The sequence below is a fragment of the Gymnogyps californianus genome, chromosome 17, assembly GCF_018139145.2.
Source record: "Gymnogyps californianus isolate 813 chromosome 17, ASM1813914v2, whole genome shotgun sequence".
NCBI lineage: Eukaryota > Metazoa > Chordata > Aves > Accipitriformes > Cathartidae > Gymnogyps > Gymnogyps californianus.
Genome location: NC_059487.1, coordinates 10286014 through 10303660, shown reverse-complemented (window position 1 = coordinate 10303660; position 17647 = coordinate 10286014). Strand labels below are relative to the sequence as shown.

At 42.3% G+C, this 17647-nt stretch overlaps 1 protein-coding gene across 2 annotated transcripts in view; it reads right to left on the bottom strand.

Annotated features, from left to right (window-relative positions):
- Nucleotides 1-8599: 8599 nt before the first annotated feature.
- Nucleotides 8600-17647, bottom strand: part of DOK5 (docking protein 5) — a 45591-nt gene continuing 36543 nt past the window's right edge. For both annotated transcript variants that reach the window (XM_050907343.1, XM_050907344.1), the window contains exons 7-8: nt 12153-12273; nt 8600-9257 (exon numbers count right to left, since the gene is read on the bottom strand). In XM_050907343.1, the coding sequence (XP_050763300.1) occupies nt 9190-9257; nt 12153-12273 (189 nt within the window). In that variant the 3' untranslated portion in view covers nt 8600-9189. The remainder of the gene's footprint in view (nt 9258-12152; nt 12274-17647) is intronic.

Genomic DNA, 17647 nt, shown 5'->3' with positions numbered 1-17647 from the left:
TTTCTGCTGGCGAAGAACAAACTCTCTCTGTGCCAGAACAAAGATCTAAAGACAGAGATGTAAATCAAGGCACAGCCCATTTTTTTTCTTTTTTCCACCACCCAAATGAGTATGGTTTGGGATTGATGCGTTCTTAATATCTGGCATCATATTGGCATCTTAGGAGCCTGGCTGCAACAGAAAGCTGAGCTTTAGGTAGCTAGGCTGCCCTATGGGAAAAAACTTGCATCCAGTTCAGTTGGTGCCAGATCAGGCACTGGTGGGTAAATGGTGGATTTCAATGTCAAAAATCATAGTTCTTCAGTAACCCCTATTTCTGGCCTTAAAAAAATTGACTGAAATAGAACATAACATCTGGGTCTGTGTAAACCCATCTGGGGTTTTTTTTTTTAGGTATTTAGTCATCAGCTGTAAGGCTCAGGCCCATCTTAGCAGGTGTGTCGTACTTTACTTGCTAGCAGATCAGCTGGACAGATATACATGTAAGCATGAGACTGAAGAGAAAATATATTCTTACATGCTGGTGAACTGTGCAGTTTCAACCTGTGCACCTGGTTCTGCTACAAATGAAGACACACTTCAACAGAGACCACTGAGCAAGTAAAGAAATAAAACAAAAGCAATCAGAGAGCATCAAATCTTCCAAGATAATTAAACTCTAATTAAGCATTCTGTTCTCACTTTGAACCATAGATCACACAATTTAAGCAATTTTCCACAAGGATTTGACAGTCACGTGTGGCAAAGGAAAAGCAACTTCCAATTGATTTTGTTTCACTCTGTAAGCAAGTAAATTGAATAATACATGGGATAAACAAATGCTAGAAATAACAGGACACCCAGCCCCCCCCAAACAAAGCTAAATGGAATTTTTATTTTATATATTGCTGCTCTAGGTGGACCCGGGCCTTGGATCGATCCTTATTGGCTCACTGCAAAAGGTCAGCAAAGGTCTGCCACAGAAGGATTTTTTCTTGCAAATATTTGCTACCTTTCTGGAGTAGAGAAAAAGATAGACTGTGCTAGAGACCTACCATGGCTTTCAGGAAGGAAAATTACTCAACCTCTCTTAAAAGTGTGCATTCTGCTTTTCCTTTGGCTTGATACTGAAAATGCCTTTGGCAAAAACTCCAAATGTCTCAAGAAGGAAGGGAAGAAAACAGTAAGAATGTGCAGTTAGCCCAGGTCAAAGCATGTCACTTGACTATTTCTAGTAAAGCATCTCTGGCTTGCTACTGCGCCAAATCAATCTTCTTTCCCAGCCGCAGGAATGCCGCTTGTGTCATGGAGGGACCACCCGTGAGTGCGAGTCCAGCCCCTTCCCCACTGATGGATGCCTTTGGATAAAAGAGAGGGAGAGTTTTTTTCCTGAGAATTTCCACTGAGAGTCTGTATCCAAAGAGGAATTAGGTACCTCAGTGCCCTTCCAGCCCCACATCAATGACCACTGGTTCTCTCTTGGGAAGGATCAGCCTCTGATGGGATCCTTTTGACTTGCGTTGCGAGCTGCAGGGTCTGTACAAGAGAGCCGACAACGGGAGGCTGTGAGCAGTGATGGACCACGGCGTGACGAACTGAGCCAAGTGAGTTACTGCAGCTCACCTCCACAAGGCAGGGGACATTGTCCTTTTTGTGGGCTGCCACAGTTACAAGGTGCAGTGGCATCTGGAGAGACCACAGACTTGTTTTTTCCAATCCACCTCTTCATTTGGCTTAAGAAAGGATGTCATTTTGCCGGGGCTTTATGTGGACATCACTCCATCATAGCCACTCTTGTTCCTTCTTGCTGCCTATGTCCAGGGGCATTCCAGTATCTGAATACATAGAGTTCCTTTAAGCCTACCCCCAATACATTTAAAAGGCACATGAAAGTCTGGCCTGGTCTTCATTTTGAGACAAACACATGCAGAAAAGGACAGGTTACTCAAGGGCACCAAGCGGACACCAGAGCAGAGTTCCCGAGCAGCTCTAGCTGGGATAGGTCCCTCCAACTCCTTATCTTTCACAGCTGGCAGAGGAGCTATAAATCTAATTTTGCTACCTTTTCCCTTCCTACACTGCAGAACAACGTTTATGTGTTTCATTTATGCTAAACGTAGGTACACTTTCATTTTACTAAATGTGCCAAAAATAGAGATCATACATCATTAATACTGGCTGGCTTTCAGCTGAGTCATTACACGTTTATGGAGAAATAAGTATTTATGCAACTATTTACTTCAGTTTTATGGACAATATATTCCAAAAGGATGCATTGCCTTCAGCACAAAGGGTTTTCTATATCATTTGGTCTGTATACAGTTTATCTCATTATGTAAAATTAAGCACTCTTTGTTCAGTCAAAAAGAGGCAATAAATTATATTAGCAAGTGAATTTCTCTTATTCGTTTCTCTTAGTAATTTTGTAATGTCTTTTATCCAGTGATCTCAAAATACAGACAATATCTGATTAGCAGCTATAATCTCATACAAGCATGATTTCATATACTACACATAAATAGCGTGTCCACCTCTGCGGCGGAATATGCTAGATTTTTTAAGTTCACAGCAGAATATAAAAGTATAAGACAGGAGGTTAGGGAAAGTCAACCTAGAACACTGAGACACAAAATTCAGGCAGGTGCCAGAGTTTAAGTGTGGCTAGGGGACAATTCCCTTAAAAAAAAAAAACATACCAAAAGCGTCTTAACGAGCACAGGTAATTAGAGTCTCTTTTTTATGTGTCCTTTAAAATATAATTTGTCCCATAGGACCAGAGGTGGTCTTCACACTATTTTATGTGGTCTTTACTGTATTGTTTCTGAAAATGGCAGGACTGTTACTACACATTTATCCTGGGGACTCCTGCCTGTGGACATGCCATTCCCATTTTTAAGATGTGGAAAATCAAGTGGGAATCCCAGGCTGGACTGGAAATAGAGCCTGAGCCAAAAGATGAGCCCATCCAGACATTGCTAGTTTCCTCACCTGAGGATATAAAACTCTTCACTTAGGTTGTGACCCGTAGCAGCAACGCAAGGGCAGGATAAATCACCCGCGTCCCCCATTTTCTCTGCTCAGCTGCAATGAATTGGCTCAGAAGTACACTGCTCCTTTTGCTAGGAAGTAGCTTTCTGAAAGCTTTAAAGACAGCCGGCTGCAGTTGGGTGACTGTGACCTAATGTTTGGAAGCTGGAATAATTTAATAAAAAACCCCCAAGCAAACAAATGAACCACCTTCCTTCAGGACAGCCTCAGGGCCTGCGTCTCTCCATCACCTGGACGGAGTAGCCGTATGGCTGTGCTGCACTGCGCCAACTCAGACACCTTCGGCGACATGGGGCGGGAGCTGAAAGCAGAGGGTCAGGGCTCATCGACAGGCTTTGGTTTCTCAAACTGGTGTAAGAGGCAGAAGAAATCCGTGCAAATCCAGTTGTTCGCCAGCTACATCTACCATCCCTCCTTTCCCTGTGCAAAACCCAGTAGGTCAGCAGCAAACTGCAAATGGTGGGCTCACACTGCTGGCCCCCCTCAATCCTGTTCATATGGTGCAAAAATGGCACCAGTAGCGCATAGGAAAGCATTTTTTGCTACACATTTATTGCTTGTACTAAGGGAACTTACAGTTCTCCAAAACATTTACACTTCCACTGTGTTTCTACAAGGTTTAGCCATAGAGATCCCTTTTAGAATAAGCCAAACATTTCACTTTGTTCCTATTGATATGCAAGCAAGGGAAGAGATGGAGCATATAGGCTTGATATGAAAGAAATGACGGAAGGCACCACAAGACAGATAAAGAAAAAAAAGTATGAGATATTCTGACGTTATTAGCTCTAACCCCCGGTTTAGCGGGAGACGAGAGAGCCAAGCAGGCAGGCAGAAGGTAAATCAGCCGGAGCCCTCGCTCCCTTTCCCATGGAAAGGCTGGCACCCGGTGGCCGCGGCGGAGATGGCGGCTCCGCTCCCAGCGTCGGCGGGGCTCTCGGGAGAGGCAGACCTGCCGAGCCAAGAGCCAAACACACGCTAAGCTGGTTTTGGTTATTGCTTTCTATATTTTCTCACATTCGTATGGCTGGAAGACCAGGAAGTAATTTCACCAGAGGGACTGTAACTTTTTTTTGATGGCTTAGAGTAAGATGAACACCTCACACCATTTATTTCTAAGATTTCCAGAGTATTTAAAACACTGATAGCTGGGACAATACTCATATACAAAGCCAACCATCCTGATTGTCTCAGCACCTAATTCCTTTTTTTCAGCTTGTCAAGAAATAGAACAACGCATAGGCTAAATACTAAAGAGAAAACCACTACAACAAACTTTTTCCTGGCAAGTTTATCTGCTGGCATTTGTAAATCCACTGAGAAAGTGTAGTGCAATCAATACAGCTGAGGCCCAAGTTCTAATTAGAGCCTTCTGTTTGAAAACAGCTTTTCTTTAAACACTACGTGGCTAGTGGTAGTGATAGAATATTCCCTAAAAATAAGAAAGTTGTTCATTAGTGTTCATGGAAACAGAAGATCAATCTGCCCTTGTGAAAGTTAATGAACACACAGAAATTTCACATCATGACCCCTGATCTCAATGCCTGAGGCAGCAGTATTATTATGCGCCAGCCAGAATTGCTCAGCAACAGGACTCAGATACAACTCTTATTGCATTAATTTTATCTGTGTGATTATTTAAATTAATGACATTCTGGCTGCAAGTCACAAACTTCAAGAGATGTTCATCTGCTTAAATAGTAATGATGCTTTTCTACTGTAAGGTGTAAGAAGGGAAAGAAAACTAAATACTAACAATTTCAAGAATAAATATTAACAACAGTACAAGCATGAAAAATAAAGCTGTTTCACTCAGACAAATGCTGAAATAACCCACTTAAACCACTACCCTCCCTACCTCAAGGAAGCAAAAATTGTTTTGTTAAATCTTGGTCAAGCAAAAAGTGTAAGATCTCCTTTATTTAAAAAAAAAAAAAAGTTTTGAAGCACGATGAAAATACCTTGAGGTCTTGAGCGACTTTTGGCAAGTCCTTGTTTGACTCCACCTCCCTCTGTAAAATGGAACTGGAGAGGAAGTCAGCCATCCCATTTCTCTCAGCAGCACAATGATTTACGGTAGTTACATTGCCCTCTATGCTATTTTAGATAATGGCATTTGCATTCTGTTACCTGTAATAAGAATGTCTAAGAAAAAGAAATGTAATCTGAAGTCTTGATATTATGAATTTTTTTTTTCCCCCTAATATGCTTGATTCCAGGATTAGCCTTTTAAGATCATTACCTGCCGAGTTCTGCTGCAGTTTGGACTGTCTCCATCTACCCATTGTGCTATTACCGGTTTGCTGGTTCACTCCTGCTAAAAAGATAGAGTAACTTTTCTTAGCATGGCTTTGAAAAGTGGGGTAAGCGGCTCTACACTTTCTCTTCCAATCCCTTCTTCTTTTGCCCCTAAAACATATTCTTCCATCTCCAAAATTATGACTTGCAGGTTGGCCACTGGTCTTTTGTGGGATGAAAGGGACCAGAGGGTACGGCATTTCTGTCTGGTCTTTGAGGAGCAGCCATCTGAGAAACCGCACAGCGTTACGTAGAGCCATATGAATAGGAGAGGTTACACAGAGCCAAAGGCCTGCTCAGTTGGATGACTTTGCAGAACACTTTTGTGCCTTTGAAAAGGTTATCTAGGAAGATCTGTGCACATTCGAGAAAGAAGAAGGTTGAAGGATATAAAAGACCATGCTGGAATTTGGTGGAGCAATTGAAACCAGTCCATAAAATTGTTATCATCCTTTTTACATACAGGACAAGCTCAAAAAAACCCTGGTGAAGTCCTGTTAATGTGGAGGGCCTGTGCGTAGGGCAGAGATTGGAGAAAAATAGTTCTCAAGGATGTGTCACACACTGATCCTTGAATCCTGTGGTAACCCTGAACCCCACAGCTCTACAAATGGATTTGCAGCACATTTTCTGAAGTACATCTCTTCAGACAGAGTGTAGCTCAGGTACCTGAAGGATTTCCACTCCAATTCTGCATGTTTTCACCAGCACATCAGGTACCATCGGCACCCAACCGGCACACACGATGGCATCATCATATTGGTGTTGTACACACGCAGTCTGCTGTACAGTCTAAACACCCCAGCTCCAAACACAGTGAAGACCTTTCCCTTGCCATAAAGCCAGTAACTATAGGAGTAGCAAACCCTCTCACTTCCTTCAGCTAATGACCTTGCTAACCAAGCGAGTCAGCAATGATGGAAAGATTAAGTGACTTAATCTGTTGGTACCACAAATGAAAACAAAGCAACTTCTTGATATTGTGTCATACACACACAGTAATTCAAAGCAAAGTTACTTTTAGGTCTTTTTTCCATCCTTCACAGACAGTTCCACTGAAAGAAAAATATAAGAGCTAGTTGATTTAATGACCCTTCATTTAAAGGCCAAGGTTAGAGTGGCTTTTTTTGGCTTCTTTGTAATTGGACTGTTCAACCACAGATAGTCTTACTATATCAATCATTGCATGAGTGAAAGGTGAATAAAAGCATTTACTGAACTGTCATATCGATGATAAAACAACAGATGCTGTCAGCTCTAAAGGGAATACATTAGCAGAAGTAAACCCGAAAGATAAAGACCTATTAGTCACAACATGCCTTTCAATCACTTATTTATGTTAGCAGTTCAGCTTTGAAATAAAGCGAACGCAATCCTTATTTACAATAAATTACGCTTATCTTTGCACTATCTTAAACAGTGTATCTTAAACAATGATGGCATATTGATTTTTTTTGCTTCAGAAACACATTTACCTTCACCACACTCATCGGTTTGCTTCCCTGAAAGCCTCCCTCACCTCCAGTTGTTACAACAACTCTTTTGGATGTAGAAACCCAACATCTTATGTTTTCCCAGTGTCTTACTTCACAATTGATAATATGTTTATTAAACTGATATACAGATCCTAAGCCCAAACCAGTCAAAAAAGATCTTACTGGAGTGACTGGTTACTTCAGGACGCTGTAACAGAAAGGCTGAATTGACTTGGAAACATCCGCTCCTTTCTTATTCCTGGAGAGAAAGCCTGTCTAATAAAGGAAGGTAAAGACATTATACAGCACACAGCACAATTCAGGAGCTGAACTATCCCAGCATGTCAGCATTGTAACAGGGCACAGCTATTTGTAGTAGCTGAGCACGTTAGCTTGGGATCGGCCACCATACAGGACTCCAGCTGAGACCCTGCCAGCCTTAAGCAGAGCAGAAGAATTACTTCAGCCGTCTTGAAAGCTAAATGCTTTTACATTCCCTTATGACATTTAGTTGTTTTGCAGCAACATGGCCTTGTTGCCTCATGTTCCACTTGTAATCTGCTATAACCCTTACAACCCTTTCTAAAGGGCTGCTGTCTTGCTTCTCTTCCCATTATGTATTTGTGTAGTCAATTAGCCTTGCTTAGAAGCACTTGTCCCTATTGAATTTCTTCAATTTGTCCAGATTATTTTGTGTTATAATCTTGCATTCCTGTGTCCTTCCTTCCCATCTTATAGATCTGCAGTTTTAAGAAGCACACTCCCTACTGCCCCGTCCAAGTGATTAACCAGGACTGGAAGCAGACACAGAACCGCACGCCACTCTGGATATCCTCCTCCAGCACTGAACACTGACAATATCTCTGAGTACAGCTCACTATAACTACGAGTATAGTCTTGAAATCTACTTTTAGTCATCATGTGGGTCATGGTCAACATCCTGTCTCCCCAGTCTGCTTTGAAACTTCACATTCAGAATTAAAAGCCAAGATATTTGCTATTTTTACTCCAACCGTAAGACCATTACCTCTGTCATATGAGCAGATTAGCCTGTGCTAACTCATTCTCTACAAACATGAACAAATGAAGCTCATTCTCTACAAACCTACCCTGACCATTGCATTCTTTTACTTTTCTTCCAGGATATCTGCTGAAAAATTAGCTTCTAACATTATACATGCCTCGATAAATGCAATTATCATTAGATTTGTATCTCATATTTTTTTCAATTAAAAATACGCAGAGACCATATTCCCCAATCAAAATACAACCTAGTCCTTAAGCTTGTTAGGTGACCGGGAATGAGATGGTTAGAGACGATCAGTCTGACTTGTAACCTTACAAGGCATTCTTCCTCAGAGCTTGTTAACAAAATGATTTAACTACACCTCGCTAAGCGCAGTGCTTCCCTTGCATTCAGGGTAATCATAGCTTTCTATCTACAGCTGTTTGGCATAGCACACAGTAGTCAACCATGCTATTTTTGAAAAGTCTGCTGTTAAACTAAGATGCTGGTGCCAATCTATGAAAACAGTGCCTAGCATAGATGCTGTCACAAAACAGAAAAATCGGCTTTCTGCCACAAAATGGTTTGTGGCATTAGGTGATTCCTGCTGAATCTACTACTCTGCTTCACTAGGACACCCGACGAGTGGTTCTGTGGCTTTAGATGTGGCGGGGGGGATCCACAGCAAACCACTGCCCCCTCCATCCTTCCTTCTAGTGCCCTAGTGGCTCCACAACAGCTCTGTTCATGATGCTGATAGTGGTGACAAAAAGCACTGTACTACACATTAAGTGGGACTTTTTTATTTTAAACATTCACAGAGATGGAAATAAATACAGGAAGTAGAAGATAGAGAGGGTGCTTTTAAAAGAAATCAATCAAGTCTTCATCAGTCTTCAAACAGGAAAAATTGTATCCAATAGCTGCTTAAAACTGGCCACCATTTCAAAGGTCAAGGATTAGGCTGAACAATAACGTAAATAACTAAAGATAAGCATTACAACAAACAAGGATGACACAGCTGACATCAGTGAACACACAGCTGTAACAGACAAAATGGAACCACACTACAACAGGGAAGTCTCATATTTACAGCATACCTATCATACAAAAACATTTGGAAATATTTAGGGAGTGATTTCTTCTCTGTCCAGCTGTAAGATATAAAAGATACATTGAAGGGTTTGTTGGTTTTGTTCCCCTCCCCAATATCTACAGAATAGTTTCAGCTTTTGGCAAAGTTTAAAAAAAACCTTTGTATTCCAAGAATTTTTCATCCAACCTGAACTTTTCTGTGTTTCCATCCTTGCTTATCATCATCACTGTCATCCACTGGGGCAGTTTGTCAGAAGACAAAGAGTTTGTAAAGTTCTTTACAGTCTTTTATCGATGGTCTGATCTGTAGGTTGGAAAAGTGTCCGTGCGATGAAGCTTCACTGGGCTAGAAACATCTTTGCCAAGTCAGATACAAAAAACCAGAAAAACACTCAGTAAGCCATAGGCACCTTATTCAGCATTTTATAAAGGACTACGTGAACTACAGATTACAGCCTTTTAATTAAACCTATCCCTGCTTAATCTGCTGCCCCATCTCAGAAACATCTCCACTCAGATTTTCTTTCCCAGTTCCTTAACAGAAAGTTGTACAAAGCAAATTAATTTTGAAAAAGTTCTGTCTTTGCATTTTACATGAAAAATGCACTTTAGCTCACAATATTAGCATCAGTTCCTTTCTGTACACTAGAAGAGAAGACAAGAGCCAATTCAGAAATCATGAATTCCAACTTTGGTGGAAGAAAGTTTTTGCATACAAGGTTTCAGGTGCCTCTACCACTGAGTGAGTGAAATGCTGCTTCGTACATATGGAATTATACAACTCAGTACAACAATTATTTCATATTTCTTTTTCCAGTAGTAATTGAAGCATTTCAACATTTTGGCAACCTAATCTAATTAGAGGTGCTCGGGGTACCACTGAAGTAGTAGCCCTGACTGTGGAATGAGACAAGGACTTCAGTGTCTTTCCTAATTACAATGCTGGCTGCATGGCTTACTTATTTTACAAAGACTTTTACCCCATTCTCATGACAACAATCTCCTAGGATCCTTTTTTTCCAGTTTAACAAGCAAGCTATTTTTCTAAATATAGAACAAGTGGTTTGTACCCATACAGTCTATTTATCTTGTGTCAACTCAATGCTGAATTATTGTTTTAATAAAGGACTCTATTGTAAGGCACAGTAACACCAATCCGCTGATTATGTCAGAGTGCTGCAAGCAGTCTTGTTCTCGTGTGCCACAGGCTGCCACCAGCAGGTCATCTTCCCATGCCCTAATTTATTGAACAAATTTGAACAGGCACGTAAGTGCTGCTTTTATTATTCGTCCCTCCTCTGGAACATTTGCTGGGTTTAGCTGGGGCTTTTTATGTGCTGCCTGCCCCCTCTAGTGTTGAAAAGAGGAAAAAGGAAAAATATTAGCTTTTATGATTTGCTGAAAATCAAAGGACCAGAATGGAATATGGCTATATGTGTCAGGGCTGCCAGCGCTTGTAATTTTTAATCACAGCTTGTGATATTCCATGTTCTGGAGGTGCTAACCTCTACAATCTCTGGCTTTATTAAAAAAAGTAAAATAAATATCTATCATTCACTATTCCTTGAGAAACTCCTAGTATCCGAGAGGAGGGAAAAAAGAAACCAAAAAAAAGAGACTCTAAAAGTCTTCCAAACCAGGATGTTTTAAAATATCTGTCTAGTGATTTCTGAAAGCTTGATGTTGGTAAATGGTATCTCCGTGTTAGTACTAGAAAGCCCTGCCAGCTCCTGAGGTTTTCTGCTAAACACAGGTTTACCTGTGGAGTTTTTTTCAGCAGGATGAGGCACCAAGAGCAGGGCTGCCCCTTGGTGCAGCCCCCACCAGCCCTGACCTTCAGGGATGACAGAGAAACAACCCATATCCTGATGGCCAAGCTGAGCTTCACTTTCTAATGCCCCTATGGTGAAGGGAAACTGCTTCAGTCCATCTTTATCATCCAAATGTTTAATCAAGGTCAGCCTTTATGCTATACGTTGTGAAAATAAAGTTATGGCAGGTATTGGCTCCTTCCATTTAATACTCCAGGCTGCCACACTTCTATTAAGTGTCTAGTCTGTTTTCTGCTGGCTTTTCTGAGTAATGCCCTGATCCTGACTTCACAACTCATCAATACCAACTTCTGTACAAACACTAACTCAGCCAATCCACGTAGCTTAGAGTGGAAGAGTGTGTTTTGAAATACAAATGGGGTATTGGTTGTGTGGGGTTTTTTAGTTCTAAAAATACACCTGACTACAAGATGCTGACTTTGGACCAGCTCCTCAGAGCTACTAAGCACTTGCAGCTCCTACTCCAGAGATGCCTCTGGGGAAACCGGCACAAAGCCACGACAGAGCATGTTACGTGCTGCAGTTTTCACTATCTATCTCAGGAGACTGAAGTTCAGTTTTGAAACACGCTCTGAAATACCCGGGCAGAGATGGCTCACGTCAGCACTGCTGCGAGGCCCCTGTGAGCCATCCTTCCTGGGGGTGCGGTGCGCTCCCCCCGCCACCTCCCCATCCACGCGCTCCGTAACCACTAGATGTCCCTGGGTGACCACGGAGGGACAGCTGGGTGCAGGGACCTCCCCGGGGAGCCATCCCTCCCTCTCGGCGGCCTGGGGAGGTTTTCAGGCATGAGGGGACTGAGCCGTGCTGCCCCTTGGGCTGACAGCAAGGAGGGGATGTGGAGAAGACATCGGCCCCTCTTCAGGTCACACTGCCATGCACGGTGACAGCATTGCAGCTGTTCAAGCAACAGTTTTCTAGAATTACTTATCGTGGCCGTTTCCTTTTACTTTCCCTAATTCAGCTGTTTTTGAGGATGCAGTTGTTTTGGTTGAATGTTAGCAAGTACACAAAATGAATAATGAAGACTGCATCATTCTTAGTATGAGGCAGTCACCCAAAGGAGAGGGGAGCCAAATGGTTATAAGTCTGGCAAAAAGTCAGGTGCCATTAAAAGAGTTTGGTAGCAGAAAGGATTGGGCAACCTTGGTAACTGGCCATCCTGTAAAAATGGTCAGAAAACTTGCCAAATGAAGGATCCCTCTCCAATGGGAAGTAAGAAGAGCACCTCCTGATGGCAACCCCTCTGCCAAGCTGTCCATCTTAAGGTGGGATGTGTCCTTCTCTCCATCAACAACACAGCAGTGGCAACTGGCTTAGACAGAACATCAGCCTTCAGTGAGATGGACAGATACTGAAATGATTCAACAATGTCATGATCCGATTTGTGCGTTGACTCTTTCCACCCCAGCCCCTTACCTTGCAGACTGTAGAGCTGGCCAGTGCTGTGCTGTCGCGTGATGTGCTGCCAGTAGGCACTGCGGGGCAAGGGCACCATGGTGCTGAGGGACACGGCTCGCTCACTCATTTTCATCTGAAGCTGCAAAGCAATAAACTGATGTGAAGGAGACAGTCTGAGAACAGCAAGACCACTGGCTGCAAGAACTTCTAATGAAATAGCCAGCACAGCCTCTCCCTCCATCCATCTGCCCACCCTACATGAGCGGCAACGACTAACTTGGAGGTTATTCTCCACGGGCACACACCACTCGGGTTAGGAGACCACGCTGCTGTTGCACACCAAAGCTCACCTTAGTGCTCCCCTGGTCCCGGGCTAGCACTGCTTCCCCTGAGGGGAGTTTTAACTCAAGCAGCTGAAACAGAAACCGGGGATCAGCAGAAGGTAGGAGAGTGCCAGTATGCTCCCCCTTTAGCAGCAAAGCCATCAGAGGGTCTTCCCAGCTACGCAAGTGACTTCCCAAAGCTAAATACAGCCTCAGCACATCGAGAACCCGACTGGAGATGTTTCACACGGGTGAGGACAAGTTGTTCTTGTTAGTTTTGAAGCATTTTCTATTCATCTCCCCTCTCCTACAGCTGAGGAACATGCCAGCTGGATGGCACAGGAGTTCAACAGGAGATAACTGCATCCTTCAGCTAGATTCCTTGAATGAACAGCACATCCAGGTATGCTGAAAGGAGAGCATGTGGGCTGCAGTGCATTGCTGGAAGCCCCATCTCACACTTCCCCCTCCATACAGGGCCTTCAGCTACATTTTCTTACATAATCACAACCTCTTGTTATTTATACTACACTTAACACAAAAATACATGAGAACTGACTACCTTAAGGTATTTTTTTTCCATGAATTCAATAAGATGTACGTGCAAGCTGATAAAAATATTTGGATTTTATCATAAGTTTCACAGTACAGCTAAAATTCTCCTCCCAAAGCTCAGGAAAACGTCAGTTCAAACACACCAAGACTGCACTTTTCTAATTTATAAAGATAGCTTTTTACAAAAGAGTAAGTTTTACATTTTAGTTTCAGAAAACCTGAGGTGAAAGAACCTTTTACAAGAAGATCAGTATATTTTGAAGCAAAAACAAACAGGCGAAGCAAGCACAGAAAAGAGGTGAGAGCTGGCTGTATCCAAAGAGACCCATTTCCAAGTTATTTAGAGGTGCCATTTACCTTCAACCTCCTCTCTGTACAGCGGCCACCGTGCCTGTGATGTGAAGGTAAAACAAACCAAAACCAAATCCAGATCAACTCCTGCTCTTAAAACACCCACCTCCACATCAGCTGGATGTGAATCACTGCACCATGCAAGGTTCCACCTACGTCGTACAGCGTATTTATTACAGCTCCTTCACTAAAGCCCTGACACCCTCCGCAGTGTCACCACACACACCTCAGCACCATGGAAACAAACAACGATGGATCTTTTACTGGGAATAAAAATCAGCAGAGCATTGTGAAGGCAACGTTTCCCAGCTGTAGATACCTTTTTGGGTCGTTCCATTTATTGGTGAGTTGGACAGCAAGCTAAGGCCGTTTGAGCAACAGTTCAGCTTTCAGGAGGAGTGCAAAAAACCAACAGGCTATCTTGGGAGAAAAAAAAGAAACGCAGCTAGAGAAAGATTAGATAAAGACACAGAAAAGGGCCAGAAGGGGTGCCCCTCCTGAACTCAATCAGCAGGGGAAAAAATTAAAAAACCCACAGCTGGGGATAAGAATTAGCATGTTATGTCCTGAATACACAGCATTTCATCAAAACACCTCAGACTGCGAGGAAAGGCAGCTTTAATGATGAGTGATTTCATTCTCACAATTAACCTACTGTATCTCTGTGGCAACAGAAAGAGTAGGAATAACTTGATAATGACCTGGCTTTATGCCACAGAAGCACCCGGCACCGTAAGCAGGTCGAAAACAGTCAGAATTGATATGCTGGAACACGCATGAGCAAAGGCTGCGAGCGGAGTGCCAGGCGGGACATGCGACTCCACATACCATTAATACAACAAATAATGTGTTAACTGGAGAGCACCTAATCCATAGCCTTTCACCCTCTTCTGCCCAGGGGAGAAGGAGAATGCTGAAACCTGAAAAGAGATCAGGATCCCCAGAGCAGTTCAAACGCAGCTCCCTGCACACGTGGCAGGGATCACGTTATGTTAAGTCACGCCTAAACCAAAGAAGCGGCAAAGATGCGAGAAGCAGCGAGGGACAACACAAAGCCACCCTGCAGCTCCGGTGGCTATGACAGATCCACAGAGGAAGGGGATGGAGAAGCTGCACTCGCAGCCATCGGCAGCCAGTGCCAAGAGCAGCTGGGGACCCACTGTGCCACCTCTTGTCGCTTCTTGTCACCCGGATGAGAGATATACGGAGCTATACTAAGGCAGTTTGCTGGGCCAACGCACAGCTCTGGTCAAACACAGGGTGCGGTTGGTTCCCAGAAGTTCTGGGGGCTCAGGGAGGAAAGACTAAGTATTTTCTTTCTTGGATCCCATCTTAACAAATTGGCAAAATTGCATTAAAAAATTAAAAAAAAAAAAAAAAAAAAAAGTACTGCTTAAAAAAAAAAAAAAAACCCAAAAAACTTACAACCTCCCCCCAAAACCCTAAACCCTCCCCCTCCCTGCACACCAACATTCTCTCAAGTTAGCTACGAAAATGGCTCCAAAAGGAAAGAAAAGAAAGATGATTTAAGATTTGTTAGGTTTGGTTGGTTTCCTCAGGCTGACAATCCAATTTTCAAAGATTTTGCAGAACAACTTGCACTAGGTAAACCTTCATCTTGAGATCCCCAACTGGAGAAGATTGCACTCACTGTGGTTTTGAGGAGATTTTCTTCCCAGTGAAGCAAATTCATGTAATCAATCAAAATCAATTAGAACAATAATTGCTTAAGAAACATTTGCTAAATTCATTACAGCAAAACTGCAGAATGGTAAACTAATAGAAACAACTTCAGAAATTAAAGGGCACTAACATATTGCTGCCATTTTGACTACTGTCCATCTTACACCAATACCCAACATTCTCCTCTTATTTCAAAAGGTAGTGAGCACCATTTCCACTCTTAATTATCAATCTCTGTGGAAATGGCCAGAGATAATAGCAGGCTCCAGCCCGGACAGAGGCACATCAGATGGATCAAGTGCAAAGTGCGCACTTGAGTTGCTGAGAGGGGAAGAAGAGTCAGGGAAGGCTGTCGGTAAACTGGCTGATAATATCTTTCTATGAAGCACTGAGCTTTAGCTGCCAAAACTGGGAAGTTCACTGTTATTACTTCTTAGTGAGATGTCAAGTTGGAATGTCTTTTTTAAAGCAACCTGAACTGAGAGCTGGCATAAATGACAGCAGTCAAGTCACAGCACTGCTCCTGTCAGTTTTCATGGCAACCAAATACTCATGAAAATATAACTTGAATAGATATTTTCTTTCCATTGTCTGGCAATGCAAAAGTGAAAGGAAGGAAACAGTTGGATGAGATGAGTTACCAAATGACCAGAATGGCTTCATGCATCGCTAAGCAAAGCCAGCTCTTTCTTCCCTTTAAAAGAGAAAAGGGAGAGATCTTTGAATTCACTGAAAAGGAAAATAAATGAACCCTGTGAAAGTGTCACAGACCCTGGTCAGCATATGCTCAGACCTCGGCAGAAAGCAACAGTACATTAATAGAAAGTGTCAGGGTGAGGTTCCCAGCTGAGGAACCACTATCGCATCAATTTTCCACATGCATTTCAAGAGCCAGAGCCAGTTATAGTCACGAACTGAACCAACATACTGTAATATAAAGAGAGCGACTGCTAGGGAGGTGACAGACACATTATAGCCCACATTCTCAACAGTACTTGGCAGCTTTATTTCGCTCTGTCAGCATGGGATATTCAACTCCTTTTTTTTTTTCTTTTTTTTTTTTCCTTGCACAGGCTCCAGGAGCCCTCAGGTAGCTTAATACCAACTTCACCTCGGTCTTGGCTAATCGCATCACTGATGTAGCAGTGGTCAGGATTACAGGAGCAAACAGAAGACACTCAGTGCAGACTTTATTTCTCACCACCATATCTCCTACTTTCTTCTTTTATTTACCCTTTCTGTAAATAATAGCTCAAGCTTCACTAATACAAAAATTCACACAGAGTAAATATTTCTTGGAGACAGAAATGATATAGACAGCCAAGCATGAAGTGCAAACATCTAAAATGAACTCCTTACTGAGGCGTTCAAGAGCAGAAGAAAAATACAGGGAAAATCAATCAATCTGAACAAAGATGTACTTTACAAATATTTTGTAATCAGCAAACTAAGCCACCTGAGTTCTACACTGATATAACGATCTTCTGCCTAAACTTCTAAATCTGACTGTCCTTGAACCCCAGAGAAGCCACCAAGTTTTACTGAATATTTCGGAACCAGACAACCTTTCTATGACAGACTTGGGAACCTCGTATTTAGGGGCATATGGATTCACCTGAAACAATTATATTCTGCTACTAAATTACAAGACTTCCAGTTCACCAGGAATATGTTCTTATCCCCCACTTAGCACTCTAGGGTCTATAAAATTAGATTTAGGGGTTGTGGTCGGTCACAGTATTCATGAAAAAGCTTTTAGAGGTTGTACAGCTGCTCTCTATTGAAATCTATAGCAACTGTGCATCTGTTGAGTCTACTGGCACTTGTAAGATGGAAATTTTACAGTACAGCATCAGACATCATCTATTAAAGATGCTATTACATAAATGTAAAACCAACAAATATGAAATTGCCTGTAAGCCTGTTCACTATTGTTACAGAACTTATCCCTGTTTTTTGAAAATGAAATTGTGCTCTTAACAGGTTACTCAATCACTTCTGATCCTGGTGGGCTACAAACATTAGCTAGTTATGCTGACTTAGCCTAGGTTAATTTTAATCTGCTTAATTTAGTTACTGTTGAGTACTTGTATCATCTACCCATCTGTCTCAACTTAGATAATTTTGGATATTTTTGAACAAGAACTCTCTTCATTACCTAGAACTAAATGTTCTTGGTTTTAAACAAAAGTCAAAATCAGCAAAGATGGCGTTAGGTGATACTTTACTGGGAAGGGGAAAAATACCAGTGCTGCTGGCTGCAGAGTTCACCTGCTAATTCTAATGTTTTTGAAAGAAAGCAAGCAAACGGTCAAGCTCTTCCTGGTGAACCTGGAAGTGCTGGGAAAAGTACGTGGTCTAAATGTACACAGGGCAGAGGCTGTCACAAGAAAGGCTCCAAGTCAGTACTTCATCCTCACAGACACAGCGCTCTCCCACGGGCTTTACAGAAATGACCACATTGTAATGACACCAGCCAGAAGTAACAGAGTAGTGTCAACTGAACACTGGTATATCACACTATATATAGTGTGAAATATATATATATAAAAAACCCCACTAACTAGTCTCTTTCCTGTTGAAAGTAAAGACATTGCATGA